The sequence below is a fragment of the Zalophus californianus genome, chromosome 8 (assembly GCF_009762305.2).
Source record: "Zalophus californianus isolate mZalCal1 chromosome 8, mZalCal1.pri.v2, whole genome shotgun sequence".
Lineage (NCBI taxonomy): Eukaryota > Metazoa > Chordata > Mammalia > Carnivora > Otariidae > Zalophus > Zalophus californianus.
This window is the reverse complement of record NC_045602.1, coordinates 88,712,057-88,729,271: the sequence shown is the minus strand read 5'-3', so window position 1 is coordinate 88,729,271 and position 17,215 is coordinate 88,712,057. Positions and strand designations below refer to the sequence as shown.

The 17,215-nt window shown below is 35.5% G+C and overlaps 1 protein-coding gene across 4 annotated transcripts in view; it reads left to right on the top strand.

The window, feature by feature from the left end:
• The window catches only part of SEPTIN10 (septin 10), a 58,681-nt gene that overhangs the window by 27,407 nt on the left and 14,059 nt on the right, over positions 1 to 17,215 (top strand). For all 4 annotated transcript variants that reach the window (XM_027621618.2, XM_027621617.2, XM_027621619.2 and 1 more), the window contains 6 exons: positions 2,128 to 2,248; positions 2,651 to 2,846; positions 9,030 to 9,216; positions 12,262 to 12,423; positions 14,607 to 14,703; positions 15,918 to 16,086. In XM_027621618.2, the coding sequence (XP_027477419.1) occupies positions 2,128 to 2,248; positions 2,651 to 2,846; positions 9,030 to 9,216; positions 12,262 to 12,423; positions 14,607 to 14,703; positions 15,918 to 16,086 (932 nt within the window). The remainder of the gene's footprint in view (positions 1 to 2,127; positions 2,249 to 2,650; positions 2,847 to 9,029; positions 9,217 to 12,261; positions 12,424 to 14,606; positions 14,704 to 15,917; positions 16,087 to 17,215) is intronic.

The window sequence follows — 17,215 nt, the reverse complement described above, 5'->3', positions numbered from 1 at the left end:
TTTCCTTTCTCTTGAATAACTTTTAACATTGCTTATAGTATAGGTCTGCTCTTAGTGAATTTTTTCAGATTTTTTTTTTTTTGTCTGAAGATGTTTTCCTTTGGCTTTCATTTATGAACGATATTTTCATTGGATATAGAATTCTAGGTTGTCATTTTTTTTCTTTTGCATTTTATTGATGTTCTGTTGTCTTATGCTTTGGTTGTTGTTTATGAGAAACCTGTAGTCATTTTATATGTTTCACTAGTGTGTAGTATGTCTCCCCATATTTGGTTGCTCGTGAAGTTTTTCTTTATCTTTGTTTTGACACATTTTGCTCTAATGTACCTAGTTGTGGGTTGCTCTGGATTTTTCCTGTTTGTAGTTTGCTAAAATTCTTGGATCTCTTAGTTCATGTTTAGAAAATTGGAAAATTTTCAGTCACTATCACTTGGATATTTCCTTCCCCTCTGCAGTCTCTCCCCATCTTTTCTACATGGCATTCCAATTACAGGTATGTAAGACCATTTGATACTGTCCCACGGGTTTTTTGGACTCTAAGTTTTATCTTTTCTATAAGAGATTTTTAGCTTGGATTGATAAAGATGTTTAACTTGGTTATAGCTATTGAACAAGTCTTTCCTTCCATTGTTTGATCTGCTGTTAATTCTGTTCAATATGTTTTTTATTTCAGATGTTGCGTTTTTCCTTCTAGGAATTCCATTTGTTGCCTTTTGTTGTTGAGAGCTTTAATATCTCTCTTGTAATTCGCCACCCATTATACCTATCTCCTTTTCCTGTAGAAGAAGAGGATATTTTTTCTTCTTCAGCATATTTATCATAGTTATTTTAAAGTTCTTATCAGCTGATTCAATATCTGGTTAATTTGTGGATCTTTTTCTGTTGACTTTTTCCCCCTGACCATGAATCACATTTTTCTGCTTCCTCTGTAGTAATTTTTTATTGTATAGTAGATGTTGTGGATGATACATCATAGAGGTGTTGGATTCTGATTTCTTCTTCTGAAGAGTGTTGACCTTGGTTCTAGCAGGCAGTAAATTACTAGCTTCTTGCATTGTTCACGTTGAGTCTTGGTTATACACTTTGTTAGGGCAGATCTATTTCATTTGTGTGCTAGGGAACATTTCTGATTCCTGGGATGTGATCCTTACTCCTAAAATGTCCATATAGGTTTTTGGTGGAAAGCCTGAAATGTTTATTAAGCCCCTTTAACTTACAGAGTTAAAATTCAAGCTTCCCAGGATGGCATTCTTGAAAACTCTACATAGCTCCTTCCAATTTCCATTTCCCCCTTGCTAGGCTCTTTGTGTTTCCCCTGTTCTTGTGCAGTTCAGCAGTCAGCCAGAGATTTGAGGGGAGTGTACTTGCAGATTTTGGACTCCCTCCTTTCTGTAATTTTCTTCTTCAATTTTCAGCTGATCTACCTGCCCTTATTTCCAACTTCTCAACCCAGTAAGACTACCACTTCCATCCTGAGGTCTGTCTTCTTTGAGCAGCAGTAACTGGGGTATGCCCTCAGAAAGACGTAGAAAATGTGCATCTCACTTTACATGGTTCCTTCTCCCAAGAGACCTCCACTGTCTGTTGGCCTTTGGTTGCACTCCATTGACTTGGAAGAATAGATTATAATTGTTATTAGCAGTGACATAAGTTACTCTGCCATTACTGGGAACTGAAACTGTAATTTTCTATTGTACTTTTTTCATGCGACATTTTAATGTAAAATTTAAGTTACTAAATACTTATCATAAGCATCTATAATAACTTTAAACATTCCATTTCATGAATGACTCTGCCATAGTTTACAAGAGTATTTTCCTAATTTTTGGAAATCAAGTATTTGAATGAAGAGAATAAGAAATGTGTATGTGTTTTCAGGGTCTGGAAACAGGTTTCTCACAAATTTACTTAATATAGTTGTATCTTGGTGAAGGTCTAATGATCATAAAATCTTTAGTTTCTTTGGTAAAGTATATTTATCCTTTCAAATGTGCCTGTGTCCTATTTTAGTAAGTTTTTTGTTTTTAATTTTAATTAAAAATTTTAATTTTTTAAATTAAATTAAATTTTAAATTAAAACAATTAAAATTGTTTTAAATTATTGCCATTGTCTTTGTTTTCCTTTAGCAAAAAAAAGAAAATATTCGTTCTTTAACTATGTCTGGCCATGTTGGTTTTGAGAGTTTGCCTGATCAGCTGGTCAATAGATCCATTCAGCAAGGCTTCTGTTTTAATATTCTCTGTGTGGGTAAGTGCCAAACTCTTCCTCTAAATTATTCCTTTATATTCCTTGTGTTCTCTTCACTCTTGGAAGCAGTATGATGCTCATGTTATTAATTTGAGATCATGATTGCAGATTTTTTTCAGTTCCTTAAATTCTGTCAGTTTTGTTTTTCTTAGCTGTACTGCTTTAAACTTTTTTGTTTAAACATTTCAGTGCTTTCTTCAGAGTTCTGAGTAACTTAGCGTACATATTCACTTTTATATTCTGCTAATGACTCAGTGGACCAGCCTTAACTTGTATGTCTTTCATAGACAACTCAGCATTTGGAATGTTTGAAATATTTGGAATCCTTGAAACCAGTCTAAGAGTTCTATTTTTTCTCATTTGTCCTCTGCACCTGTGAAGATGTACCTTTGTTTCTTTCAGGGGAGACTGGAATTGGAAAATCAACGCTGATTGACACATTGTTTAATACTAATTTTGAAGACCATGGATCCTCACATTTTTACCCACATGTTAGACTTAAAGCCCAGACGTATGAACTCCGTGAAAGTAATGTTCGATTGAAATTGACCATTGTGAATACAGTAGGATTTGGTGACCAAATAAACAAAGAAGAGAGGTACATGTTTTCTTATTGTAATCGTTTTATTTCAAGACAGTTGTCTTGTCCCATGAGCCATGATTTGGTTTTCTACTCTGGAAATTCATACCTTTTCCTCCCAGACTTTAACTTTTTTTTTTTTTTTTAATAAATCAGCAATGTTTTATTCTTAACAAATTGACATTTTTCTGTCCAGTTGTCTTAATTTTTTTTTAGCATAATTTGACTCACATTATTGAAATGTGTACTTTGACAAAAATTATTTTAATTATTTCCTCACATGCTAGTTTGGTGTATAATAAATGATTTGTACTAATTTTGAGGCAGGACTTATTTTGTTGAGGGGAAAAAAGTAAGACATACAATGGCAAATATATAATGGCCCAATCCATGGTGCATGAATTTTTCTGTGTGTGAAATTCTAAGCAAGATAGTGAAATTGGTACTTATATTTTATATTATGTCATTCTTTCTCCTATGGTATTATAAAGAATGATTATAGACTGTGTATGAAATTTAAAATATGAAACAGGGAAATAGTTTGGGGTTAAGCAATAACTTTTTGTTGTTTTTCCTTTTTGAAATTCATATACTTTCATTGTTAGAGGTAATTTTTTAATTTCCTGAAAGTTTGCTTTAGAGGGGAAATAGTTTGCATAATTGATTCCCTTTATGTGACTTAATGTTGGCCTTTCAGCACATTTATGTGGACTTTCTCGAAGAAGCAGATTAGTGATAGAGTCGAAGGCCTGTGACATGTTGCTTTAAATCTTCATAATTTCCTTATAGTTTTCAGTGTAGAGATCTTATAACAGCTTTACTTAAATTTATTCTTAGATATTTGGCGTATTTGATGCTCTCATAGATGATATCTTTTAGAAATATTTCATTTTCTATTTGGTGTATAGAAATATAATTGATTTTGCATACAGTGACTTTTGTAAATTCTCTGATTAATTCCAGCAATTCATCTCTAAATTTGTGTAGATTTTCTATGTATGTATAATAGTGTAATCTATGAATAATGACATTTATATATTTTTTTCAGTTCTTTTGTTTCTTTTAAAATAAGTTTTATTGGGGCTCCTGGGTGGCTCAGTCATTAAGTGTCTGCCTTCAGCTCAGATCATGATCCCAGGGTCCTGGGATCGAGCCCCTCATTGGGCTCCCTGCTCGGCGGGAAGCCTGCTTCTCCCTCTCCCACTCCCCCTGCTTGTGGTCCCTCTTTCGCTGTGTCTCTCTCTGTCAAATAAATAAATAAAATCTTTTAAAAAAATAAGTAAGTTTTATTGATGTATAATTTACACAGAATAAAATGCACTTTTTTTTAAGTGTACAATTCAGTTAATTTTGACAAATACATAGTTTTGTAACTACCACCATGATTATAACATAGGAAATATCCATAGTCTTGGGTTCTTTCCTCACATGTATGTGCAGGTTAGTGCTTCACCACAGACTGGAGGGAAGCGCTGTCTGTCTAGATCATTAGCACTTCTGTTGAAGCAGCTGCCTTCTATTCAGTGTTCTTGCCTACAAATTCTAGTTGCCTTGGCCTCCTTGAACTCCTGTTTCTGTCTCCTCAACTGGGTGAGTCCGCCAGGCTCTGTGCTCTTTTGTGCTGTGCCCTGGAAACTTGTCTTCAGGCAGTAAGCTGGGAGAATCATAAAGCTTTCCTCATTTATTTCCCTTCTCAATGAACACAGTTTTATTCTGCCTGTTGTCTAATGTCTGAAAGCCTTTTTCGTGTATTTTATCCAAGTTTCTAGTTGTTCATAGTGGGAGAGTAAATCTAGTCCCAGTTACTTCTTTATGGCTGAAGACAATTTTAATTTTTCTTTCTTCCATTTTTAAAACCTGATTGCACTGGGTAGGACTTACAGTATTATGTTGGATAGTCAGTGGTATTAGTGGGTATCTTTGCCATGTCCTCATGCAAAGGGAAAGCTTTATTTTTACCATTTATTATGCTTGCTTGCTTTTGTTTTTTTAAGTTGGAATGAGGAAGTTCCATTGTATTACTAGTGAGAGTTTTATTTTTTATCATGAAAAATATTATCAGATATTTTTTGTTTTTGCATTCTGTAGAGAAGATTGTACATTTTCTTCTTTAATCTTTAACAAGATGAATTTTAGTAACTGATTTTTCATTGGCAAATTAGCCTTCAATCTTGAATACCATTTTGTATTCTTTTTATATTATGCATAAAATTAGAGTTATTTTTCCCTAAAGTGATTGGTGGAACTCACTAATAAAACCATTTCAGCCTGGAGTTTTCTGAGGTTTTTAATTACTAACTAATATTCTTTAATGATTATAAGCCTATTTAGAGTAGTGTCTCGAGACAGTTGGAATACTAGTGTTCCAAGAATCTGTCCATTTCATCCAAATTTTCAAAGATATTTACTTAAAATATTTGATAATATATTCCTAATATCTTTTTATTGTTTACATCATCTGTGACGATATCTGCATTTCCTTTTCTGATTCTGGTTATTTGTGCTTGTTTTCTTTTCCTTTGATCAGTCTCAACAAAGCTTTGTTAGTCTGCTTTTTTTCAAAATTTGACTTTATTATTTGTCCTTTCAATTTTATATTTTTTTTTCCTACTTATTTCTGCTCTTACACCTATAATTACCTGTCTTTGGGTTTTGATCTAATTTGCTCTAATTTCTCATTGATTCTCAGCCTTATGCAGTACTTACTGATGTTTGTTTTTTTCCTTTGGTTCTCATTCATTGTGCTTTTTTTCTTATATGCTTGGTTATTTTTTTATTATAGTTCTCATGGTCTTTGGAAAAGTTTTTGCGGAGATACTTTGAGGTCTAAGATGAAGTTGTCTTCCTTTGAACAGATTTGGATATGCTTATGTTAGGCCCCTGTTGGCTTTAATATACTCTGAGGATCCTTAAACTCATTTCATGGCTCAGGGTTCTCAGCATCAAAGAGGCATTGTGATCCTGGGCTGTGGATATGTGTGAGAGCAGACCTGTGGCTTCAAGTTCTCAAGGACTTTTTTTACCCCTTTCCTTTTATTTTCCCTGCTTCATTTAGTGCCAGGGCAACCTTTCCTATAGAAACTTGGGGAGAGGGGAGGAATTGTAGGTTAATTTCTAGTTCATTCTTACCCTGAAGGTGTGGCTTTTAGGATCTCAATTCAGTTTCTTAATAGATTCCTACCTGTGTGGGCCCTGGGCTTTGATTTTTTTCCTTCTTGTCCTGTGAGTCCTTCAGAAGTGAAGCTCAAGAACTAGATTGACAAGTGGCCTCAGGACGAAACTAGCACTGATGCTTTTAGTGCAGGGGTTAGTAAACTCTTTTTGTAAAGTGTTAGATAGTAAATATTTCAGACTTTGCGGGACTTACGTTGTCTGTCCAAACTACTCAACTCAGCCATTGTAGCACAAAGCAGCCATAGGCAATACATACACCCGTGAACAGAGCTGTGTGATACAGGCATCATCTGGACTTGGCCCATTTACTGACCCCTCCTCTAGTCCTCTGCTCACCTCTCTCAGGCTCCACTCTCTCTTCAGTTTTTTTTAAATTTTATTTTATTATGTTATGTTAGTCACCATACATTACATCACTAGTTTTTGATGTAGTGTTCCATGATTCATTGTTTGCGTATAACACCCAGTGCTCCATGCAGTACGTGCCCTCCTAAATACCCATCACCAGGCTAACCCATCCCCTCATCCCCCTCCCCTCTAGAACCCTCAGTTTGTTTCTCAGAGTCCATAGTCTCTCATGGTTCGTCTCCCCCTTCGATTTCCCCCCTTCATATTTCCCTTCCTACTCTCACTTTTTTTTTTTAAACATATAATGTATTATTTGTTTTAGAGGTACAGGTCTGTGATTCATCAGTCTTACACAATTCACAGCACTCACATAGCACATACCTTCCCCAGTCTCCATCACCCAGCTACCCCATCCCTCCCACCCCCCACCACTCCAGCAACCCTCAGTTTGTTTCCTGGTATTAAGAGTCTCTCAGGTTTGTCTTCCTCTCTGCTTTCATCTTGTTTCATTTTTTCCTCCCTTCCCCTATGATCCTCTGTCTTGTTTCTCAGATTCCTCCTATCAGTGAGATCATATGATACTTGTCTTTCTCTGATTGACCTATTTTGCTTAGCATAATACCCTCTGGTTCCATCCATGTCGTTGTAAATGGCAAGATTTCGGGGTTTTTTTGATGGCTGCATAATATTCCAGTGTGTGTGTGTGTGTGTGTGTGTGTGTGTGTGTGTGTAAATATATGTGTGTGTGTGTGTAAATATATATGTGTGTGTGTGTGTGTGTGTGTGTGTGTGTATATATATATATATATATATATATATATATATATACCACATCTTCTTTATCCATTCATCTGTTGATGGACATCTTGGCTCTTTCCATAGTTTGGCTATTGTAGACATTGCTGCTATAAACATTGGGGTGTTCATACCCTTTTGGATCACTACATTTGTATCTTTGGGGTAAATACCCAGTAGTGCAATTGCTCGGTTGTAGGGTAGCTCTATTTTCACCGTTTTGAGGAACCTCCATACTGTTTTCCAGAGTGGCTACACCAGCTTGCATTCCCACCAACAGTGTAGGAGGGTTCCCCTTTCTCTGCATCCTCACCAACATCTGTTGTTTCCTGACTTGTTAATTCTAGCCATTCTGACTGGTGTGAGGTGGTATCTCATTGTTTCTCTTCAATTTTGACCTGATTAATTCCTTATCACTTTATGAATACTTGGAGGTTTTTAAGGAGGTGGTTTTTATATTTTAAGCCATTGTCTTTTGTTTCATTGGAAGACCGAGTATGCAGTGTATTAGAAATGGAAACCTAGGGCAAATTACTATGGAAGAACTCCTAATGGTATGCTATTTATTTAGCAGAAAATGTTTTGGTCTTCATTTATGACAAGTATAATGCAGCACAGGTAGAGGACCATTTATGGCTATTAGGTCATAAAATGGGTCATGTTACTGATCTCTTTCAGGTCATTAATAAATGCTTCTTTGGATTTTTTTTTATGTTAAATATGTACTTACAGATTAAGTTTTACTATTTTATTATTTTGGGGAGGGAATCATGTTGGATCACATTTAGACAAGTTTCCCAAGGATAGTGTTCCTGATAGTGAATGCTTGTGTTCCTAATACTCGTATAAGATACTGTCTCTGTCCTCACATTGTTTACCATCTGCATGGGAAGAATAAGGTATTCCATGAGATTAAAAGAGGTGATGATCTTTAAGGACTAGAAGGATCAGGCAACTTTATGGAAGAATTCAGTTCTATGCACACATATTGAGTACCTCAGCTGCACAAAGTACTGCTCCCTTTGGGCTACAAAGATAATTACAAAAGTGTCCAGGGAATTTGACAGAGGAACTATTTGCTATTATTTTCACTTGGAAAGCCAGATTTACTTAATAAGAATAGTTAAGAGTAGAAAGTTGAATTGTGTAGACAGTTTTTAGTATATCAGAATGAAGTGGAACATCCACAAACTAAGATGAATGCCCATGCACATGCAGTGTGATATGATTGGCATCTTGAAAGATGAATAGAATGAAAGAGCTAGTGGGAAAATGGCATGCCAGGAGGAGAAGTGATCTAAGCAAGGACGCAGAGCATAGAGTGTGTGTGCCTTTCTTTTGTTTGTAATTAAACAAAGATAAAATCATGCCTGCATTACTAGTTACTTTCATTTGATGTACGCCTTTCCTCCTTACTTTGTTGCTGTTCTTCATGCCTTAATGAATCAGACTTAAGCAAGGAGTCATAGAATTTGACTTAAATATCTTTTAAGTTATTAGTTCTCATGCCTTTTCTCAGTTAAATAATATGTCCAGTTTGGTTATAGTTAAGTGCCTGGCCTCATTCAGCAGTCTGACAAGTATGGGAACCCTTATCAGAAAGGGGTGCAGTGTATGAATGAATGTGAGAATGACTCCATATACATTCATTCAGTTTCTATAAAGCAATTTAAAGTACAGGTTATACTGATGGTTTTGAAGTACTATCTTTGTGCATGCATATTCTGTGAAATTTACTTTATTACTAAAGTTCTCTGTTTAGCAAAGATAGTAGCTGTTTATTAATTGGTAAAAATATAGATCTCACACCTTAGAATTACATAAATACCTTACTAAGGTAGAGTGAATATGCTGTATTAAATACTTTAATACTTATTTTTTCAGCTACCAACCGATAGTTGACTACATAGATGCTCAGTTTGAGGCCTATCTCCAAGAGGAGCTGAAGATCAAGCGCTCTCTCTTTAACTACCACGATTCTCGCATCCACGTGTGCCTCTACTTCATCTCCCCTACAGGTCACTCTCTGAAGACACTGGATCTCTTAACAATGAAGAGCCTTGACAGCAAGGTGGGCTTGGAAAAGGACTCAATTTATCATGCTTTAATATTTATTTTGAACTATTAAATCCCTTTATAATATGTATATGTATTTTAATTTTTATTCCGTGCATTTTTAAAACATTTGATAAGTTTTAATCTTAGGTTATTTTCCAGAGAAATTCAGTTTGGAAGATGAGCTGCAAAGAAAATACATTAACAAAACTTTAGTCCTTTTTTTAGTGATTAAATTGCATGCCAGAATTTATTTGACACTAATTTTACTTTATGACGCTGGTGAGAAGAATTTCGTTGACAAAGATTAAGGTCTAATGTTTCATCATGTGTTATAATAAATTATGTTTTAATTTGAACCATACCAAGAAAACCTATTTTTGAATTTCTGAGCCAAGGAGTAATATATAAATTCAGGGAGCTATAAAAAAATAATATCTACAAATTAACTTACCTTTTTTAGCTCTGTAAAAGGTGTTTGAAGACTACTATCTTGTACTAAAAAAACTAATTTTCTGATAACCTCTGATGGTGTGAGAAATGCAGCTTTCATTATCCTGGCTAATGATTTTATGAGATAGGATTCAAGAGAAAGGGCATTCTGGCCAGTACTACTTTCTATATAGAAATCAGTAGGGAAAGCATAAAGCTGCCAGTGAAGTTGTGATTGACTGAATTTTGGGTAGTTGCACAGTCCCCTGGCTTTAGCAAAAACTTGATGAAGCTTACATTATAGTCTACTCATTTGCTCAGATGTTATAACCATTTATCCATATTCTTATAGTTGAGCGATTATATGGAAGCTCATAAAATCAACATAAAACCAAGTGTGTGCGAGTTTGTCTTAGCTAGACAGAAGCAACATGATGTAATCTGTATAAACAGAATAGAATTTGGTGTCAGTGGAGGCTGGTTTTAAATACTGGCTCTGTCACTTAATAGCTTTGTGTTCTTTGGCAAGTTTCTATAGTCTCCTGAGCCTCAGTTTCCTCACATCTAAAATAAAAAATTAAGGAGAATAATACCTACATCAGGGGGCAGATGTGAGTGTTAATTAAATTGATAGCTTGTCTTTTGTTCCTAAAAGCAGAATACTCCACTGCTTGACATGAAAGTTACCTTATGCAAACAGTGACAGGTTACCATCAGTGTGAAACATCTTTTTCCCTCCCCCCCAATATACAAATAAACATATGTATAGCTTTCAGTGTAGCTTTCAGTCTGTGATGTACACTCCCAGCCTAATTATAGTGATATTCTTGGCTAGGAATGCCTGAGGTGCTCCCCCCAACTATATTATTCATAGCAAGCCCCACAGACATCCTCCCCAGGGCCAGTGTCATGGCTGGGCCAGCCCTTGTGGCTCTTACTACAATCTTAGGATACACTTCAGCCAGATACCATCAGGGAGCTTTGAAGAACAAGGTCTATATTACTTACAGGTCCTGGAGGGTACATAGCATGCTGAAGGGCCACACAATGAGGTCGAGTGTGAACCTGGGCTCTGCCTTTATTAGGGTTGAGGGTTGGGTGTCTAGGGTTTCATAAGTTCACTCTTTATTGGCAGATTTAAAGCATAAGAGTGGGATTAGGGCATGCTCAAGTGGTCAGTTATCCAGGTCACCCAGGTTTTTTAAAAGGGGAACGTTATGGGTGGGGGTGGCTTTGTGCCTTATTCATTTGCTTAGTAGCTGTGTCATACGGCTGGCAATATGTTTATTCGACATGGATGTCTTTGAAATGAGTACCTTGACAATCAAAAGCTTAATGTCAGACACTTACACTACAGTGTGGTTTTGCTATTTATTGTGGAAGCAATTTTAAGTTATTAACTTGGCATAATTTATTGACAATCTAAGTATATAATGAAACCAAGAACTGGGCATCAAATTTTTATGTACTTTAATTTAGCCTGAAAGCTGGTAAGTTTTCATGGGTAGATGAAAAAATCTTTATCTCCTGTGGAGCATATTTATAAGACTAATAAATCGAATATACACAGTAAGTCAGTGTGAAATTGGAGAAGAGCAAGAAATTTAGAATAGAATTGATTTTTACTTTTCCTTCTGAAAATTACATTGATATTTCACTCTCTTGATACTAGTTAGCCTGAAATTTTTCACTAAAACCAACTAAATAACCAAAAAAAAAAAAAAAAAAAACCAACCAACCACAAACCTACAAACCCTTAGATTTGCGGAGACATCAATCTTTTGTGGGACAAATGTTGTAAAGTTAGTCTTCATGACCCCACATTTTTTCCTCTCTGGCCAGTGATAGGATTTTAAGGCTGAGAAAGTCATGAACACTTTCAATTGGTATTCATAAAATTTCCTTCCTTCAACATCTAGGTAGGGGTCTCTCACACAGGGTGCAGATTGGATGGAGTCATTGGGGAGGGGATCTGCCAAAATGAGAGGCAGAAGGAGAAACTCGCCTGCTTCCTGGTTTTGCCGAGGGATCAGTTACCCTGATTATTTAGTGCTTAGATTATTAAGAAATAAAAAATACTTAGTGAATTAAGCAGGCGATCTCGGCTTCCTGCTTACATTTTGTATGTGATAGAATTATAAGAGACTTTGAGAAAGAGAAGAAAATACAAGATTTCTAACCCTAAATTCAGACGTAAGATTAATCTTATAAGAACTCTGCTTTTTAAAAGCAGTTACTATTAAGGCCAGCATCTGTAGTAATGATTGTGTAGGGGAATATGGTGATAGTGACAGCCAGAGATGATCTAGGTTAGGAGTTGGCAAGCTTTTTCTGTGAAGAACCAGGTAGTAAATACTTTAGGCTTTATAGGCCATATGGTCTCTGAGGTAACTACTTATCTCAGCTATTGGAGAATGAAAGTGGCTCTGGATAATATGTAAATTAATGGGTGTAGCTGTGTTCTAGTAAATATTTATATCAACAGACAATGAGCTGGACCATAGTTTATTCATCCCCTGATCTAGGTTAAGGAAGTTTGTCAGAGACTGAGTGGTTTTGAATGCAAAAACTACAGAATTAAAAAATAAATCCTCAATTATGAGATTTTGTTTTTCTTTGTTGTCGATAGGTGAACATTATACCAGTGATTGCCAAAGCAGATGCAATTTCTAAAGCTGAATTACAGAAGTTTAAGATCAAGCTCATGAGTGAATTGGTTAGCAACGGTGTTCAGATATATCAATTTCCAACAGACGATGAAACTATTGCTAAAATCAATGCTTCAATGAATGTAAGCTCCTAGTTGAATGTTAATTCTGTTTACATGTGAAAAGAGTAACTTGTGACATTCCTACTAACACTTTCACTTGTGTCTTCTAAAAAAACTTCACACAAGGTGAATTTTCAAAAGTTCAGTATAGGAAAATGTTTTATTTTCTAGAGTTGGAAAAAATATATGAGAATATATTTTTGAGCATATTTTCTTTCCTCTACTTTCACCTAAATAAAATGATACATTGGTGAGGCTGGGATACTCCTTTTGTGGCACCATACTTACTAATTGCCTTAGAAAGATGCCTTTTATCCTGTCTTTAAAAAACATGTGGGGCGCCTGGGTGGCTCAGATGGTTAAGCGTCTGCCTTCAGGCTCAGGTCTTGATCCCAGGGTCCTGGGATCGAGTTCCGCATCGGGCTCCCTGCTAGGCGGGGAGCCTGCTTCTCCCTCTGCCTCTGCCTCTCTCTCTCTGACTCTCATGAATAAATAAATAAAACATTTAAAAAAATAACAAAAACAAAAATAAAAAACATGTGAAGTCTTTATATTCTCCCTCAGAATGCTTTGGAATCTTAGAGTCCTTAAGGGTATCTTTCTAATTTGATATTTAAGCTCAGTGTCCCTTACAGTGTCACATGTACATATTAAACATTCACATAACTTTTCATTTAATACGACTAAAGATGGCTAAGTTCTTTGTGATACTTTCTTCAGGCTACTAAATTTCTTAAATATCTGGTTATATTTTGAAGTGTCAACTGGTTTTGACTTAACCATATGTTCTTGTGGGAGATATTAACCTCCCTGAGACTGTTAACTACAAAATTGGGTTAATACGTACAGTTGGGTTGTTGTGAGGATATAGTCTTTGTTCACTGCCCAACACAGTGACATTCAGTTAACTGTTCATGCCATGTCTCCTTTTCCTTTTCTGATTTTTCATTAAGATACTTTAAATAAAAAAAGCTGACTAATGTAAATGAAGTGATCTCAATACCTATGTGTTATATTGTCTTTAGATCTAATTTTATTTTTTGTGCCCACTTGGAATAATTTTTCAGAAAGGGACAATTAAGACACCAAATGTCAATTATTAAATATTAAACATAATACTTAAAACTTTTACATTAGACTTTTCTCCTATATTAATCCTCAGCTTCAGACGGACCAGTCTACTCACTGTTCTCTACATCTAGCTATTATGTATTTGTTCAAAATCTTCTCCTTACGTAAGTTAGTTCTTACTCTCCTCGATCCATCTCTGGTTTGGGTTATATCTTTCTGACCTCAGTGATCCCTTACTCCTCTAAGTTTATGTAACATTTACTACCTTTAGCACTAGTTTGGGACTTAAATATTACTTTGTATTAGTATAATATATCTGTGCACACACTAAATATAGATACATATTTTAGTTATTTATTTTGTGTGTGTGAGTGGGTGTATGTGTGTAATTTCCTCAACATTATTTTTGTCTTTTAAGGCAAAAATTCTTTTTAAATTTTTTTTTATAGATTTTATTTATTTATTTGAGAGAGAGAATGAGATAGAGAGAGAGCATGAGAGGGAAGAGGGTCAGAGGGAGAAGCAGACTCCCTGCTGAGCAGGGAGCCCGATGCGGGACTCGATCCCGGGACTCCAGGATCATGACCTGAGCCGAAGGCAGTCGCTTAACCAACTGAGTCACCCAGGCGCCCTTAAGGCAAAAATTCTATACTAGAATTTTTTTTTATTCTTATAGCATGATACCTGTAGCATATGGGGGATGCTCAATGAGTAATTTTCTTTACAGGGCCTGAAATTTACTTTTATAGAACAGTTGGCACATATTCACTGCCAAGTTTTAAAATTGGAGGTATAGGGGCACCTGGGTTGCTCAGTTGGATAAGCATCTGCCTTTGGCTGAGGTCATGATCCCAGGGTCCTGGGATCAAGTCCTGCGTCAGGCTCCTTGCTTAACAGGGAGCCTGCAGCTCCCCCTGCTTGTGCTCTCTCTCTGACAAATAAATAAGTAAAATCTTAAAAAAATAAAATAATTTTAAAATAAATAAAATCAGAGGCATAGCAGATCATTTGATTTTAATAACTTTGTTATTTAGTAAATTTTCTCTAATGACTGTTACTTTCATAAAACTTTTTTAGTTGGTCATTTATCACAATAGCGTGAGATATGATTTGGTATCATGGTTCCTTTCCAGGGACATTTGCCGTTTGCTGTTGTAGGAAGTATGGATGAGGTAAAAGTTGGAAATAAGATGGTCAAAGCTCGCCAGTACCCTTGGGGTGTTGTTCAAGGTAAATGAGATGAATGATGACTAGGAATATGTTTGTCACCTAACAGTCTGAAAGTTGCATTCAGTGCATTCTCTGAGTTGATGCTTATTTTGGGTTATGATTTGGTTATCAGAAGAGTGGATTGTGGTCTGTTTTGGCCAAGTATGTGGAGGCTGGGCAGAGCTTCCCCATTTTCTCCATTATACCACACACATTTTGTGCCTGGTATGCCAAGACATTCAGAAAGTGGGAAGCACTAGTCAGAACAGAATTTGAGTATAAATACTAGTGTTTAGACATGATATATAAATTAATTACTAGGTAATTCTAGGCACAATAAACCATTTTGTACATTTATGTATTTCTAATCATCAAAGTATTGCCAACTATTTCCAAAACAAACTAGTCAGCCAATTAAAAAATTTTAGGATTGATGATCCTAAAAAATTTAGGATCATTGTAATGAATAAGTAATTAGTACTATCTGGTTCATTCATTTACTTGTGGTGCTATTACTGGGGAATGCATTACCCCTACTAGTACTGGTTTCCCAATACTGCTGCTTTTTTAAATTGACAGATTTGTAGTTAATAAAAAATATTAACAAAACTTAACATTTTTAATATATAAAAAATACAAAAATAGTAATTGTACTTAAAACTATTGGTTACAGTTACACAATTATTTGTAGTCTTCTGGTCACCATAACCCTAGAAGGGCCATGTAAGGAGAACTAAGTGTATTTATTCACTAATCTTGAATGGTGTCAAACACAGCATCATAAATGTGGCATTGTATAAAAAGAATTTGATAATTATAGCATGTACAGATGGCATCTTGAGTATGCAGAATTACTACTTTGAAGTTTTAGTAAAATGTTACAGACTCTTTTTAAGCACTTTGTAAAATGTCCTAAGGTTGGTTTGTAAACTGCCTACAAAATATTTGTGAAATAACTGGAGCATATGGTAACATAATATAATGTATTTCTTTCCTGTTTATCGATTGCCTACTAAATTTAAAGCAATTTCCCAATCTGTTATTTAAATTGCCTATAATTCAGTGTGTATAATGCAAGAGTTTCTTCCTTGGTTACTTATATAAAACAATCCTAGGTATTAGGCTGATCATTACACTGTTATTTCAGATGTGTTTTTATAGATTCTTTCATTCAACAAATACCGTGTGCCAGGAATTAAAAATTGGTATTGCTGTTTTCTTGTTTTTCTGGCTAGTGGAAAATGAAAACCACTGTGACTTTGTAAAGCTCCGGGAAATGCTCATTTGTACAAACATGGAAGATCTGCGAGAACAGACCCACACTAGGCATTATGAACTTTACAGGCGTTGCAAACTGGAGGAGATGGGCTTTACAGATGTGAGCCCAGAGAGTAAGCCACTCAGGTAATGGGGGATTTCTGTGAGAAGCCAACCAAAGAGGAAGTTAGGATTGTACTTTGTGATATATCCAGGATGTTGGAGAATGTGGTTTTCAGAAATCTGGCAAACCATGAAGTAGAATCATTTGCTTATGATTACTTATTGTGCTTCTCAGATCATTTGAGGCCTTCTTGCTTTTGAAGCTCTCTAATACCTCATCTGACTCGAAGAGTTTAAGAAAGAACATAATGGCAGAAGCCCATTATCTCAGTACACACTGAAATGAATAACTAAAGGAAAGAACTCTCATTTGGTTTTATGTTTGTATTTTTCTGAAAAAGATAAAAGTATATTTATCTGTTCTTCTAAAAGAAAGTTGGAACGTGAATCATATTAAACCAAAAACAGGGCGCCTGGGTGGCTCAGTTGGTTAAGCGACTGCCTTTGGCTCAGGTCATGATCCCAGAGTCCCGGGATCAAGTCCTGCATCGGGCTCCCTGCTCAGCGAGGAGCCTGCTTCTCCCTTTGACCCTCCCCCTTCTCATGTACTCTCTCTCTCTCTCTCATTCTCGCTCTCTCAAATAAATAAATAAATCTTTAAAAAAACAAAAACAAAACAGCCTTGGTTTTTATCTTGATGAAAATTTGAAATGAGTTAAACTTAGGAAAATGTCTTATAAAGGAAGAATGAAAGTGCTTGTAGGGAGTCAGAGATTAGACTGTTTCTTAAAATATTACAGGATACTTATAAATATTTTAGAGCCTGATGACCTTCTTGTTCAGTAATTACAGCATTCAGTGTTATAAACTTGCTGGGTAATTTTATGTACTGCCACATTCCTGACTTTTTTTATTATTAAGATATGTAAACATGAAACTCTAATCCTTAACCTAGTACATCAAATTTGATTTGATGTAACATTCCAGAATAGTTTTTGCGTGGAGGAAAGCATGAGATCTTCAGGCAAAACACTTTTTAAAACTCTGTTGTGGAACTAAGGATTTCTTTTCTATTTCATTATTTGTGTTTCTGTCATGTCCCTGACTGTTAGTATTTGTAGTAGAGTAAACACAAAAAGAAGGAGAGAGAGAACATTAAATCAGTGCTGCCATTGCATATGACCTTTGGGAAGATTTAATAGTAGATGAGGTA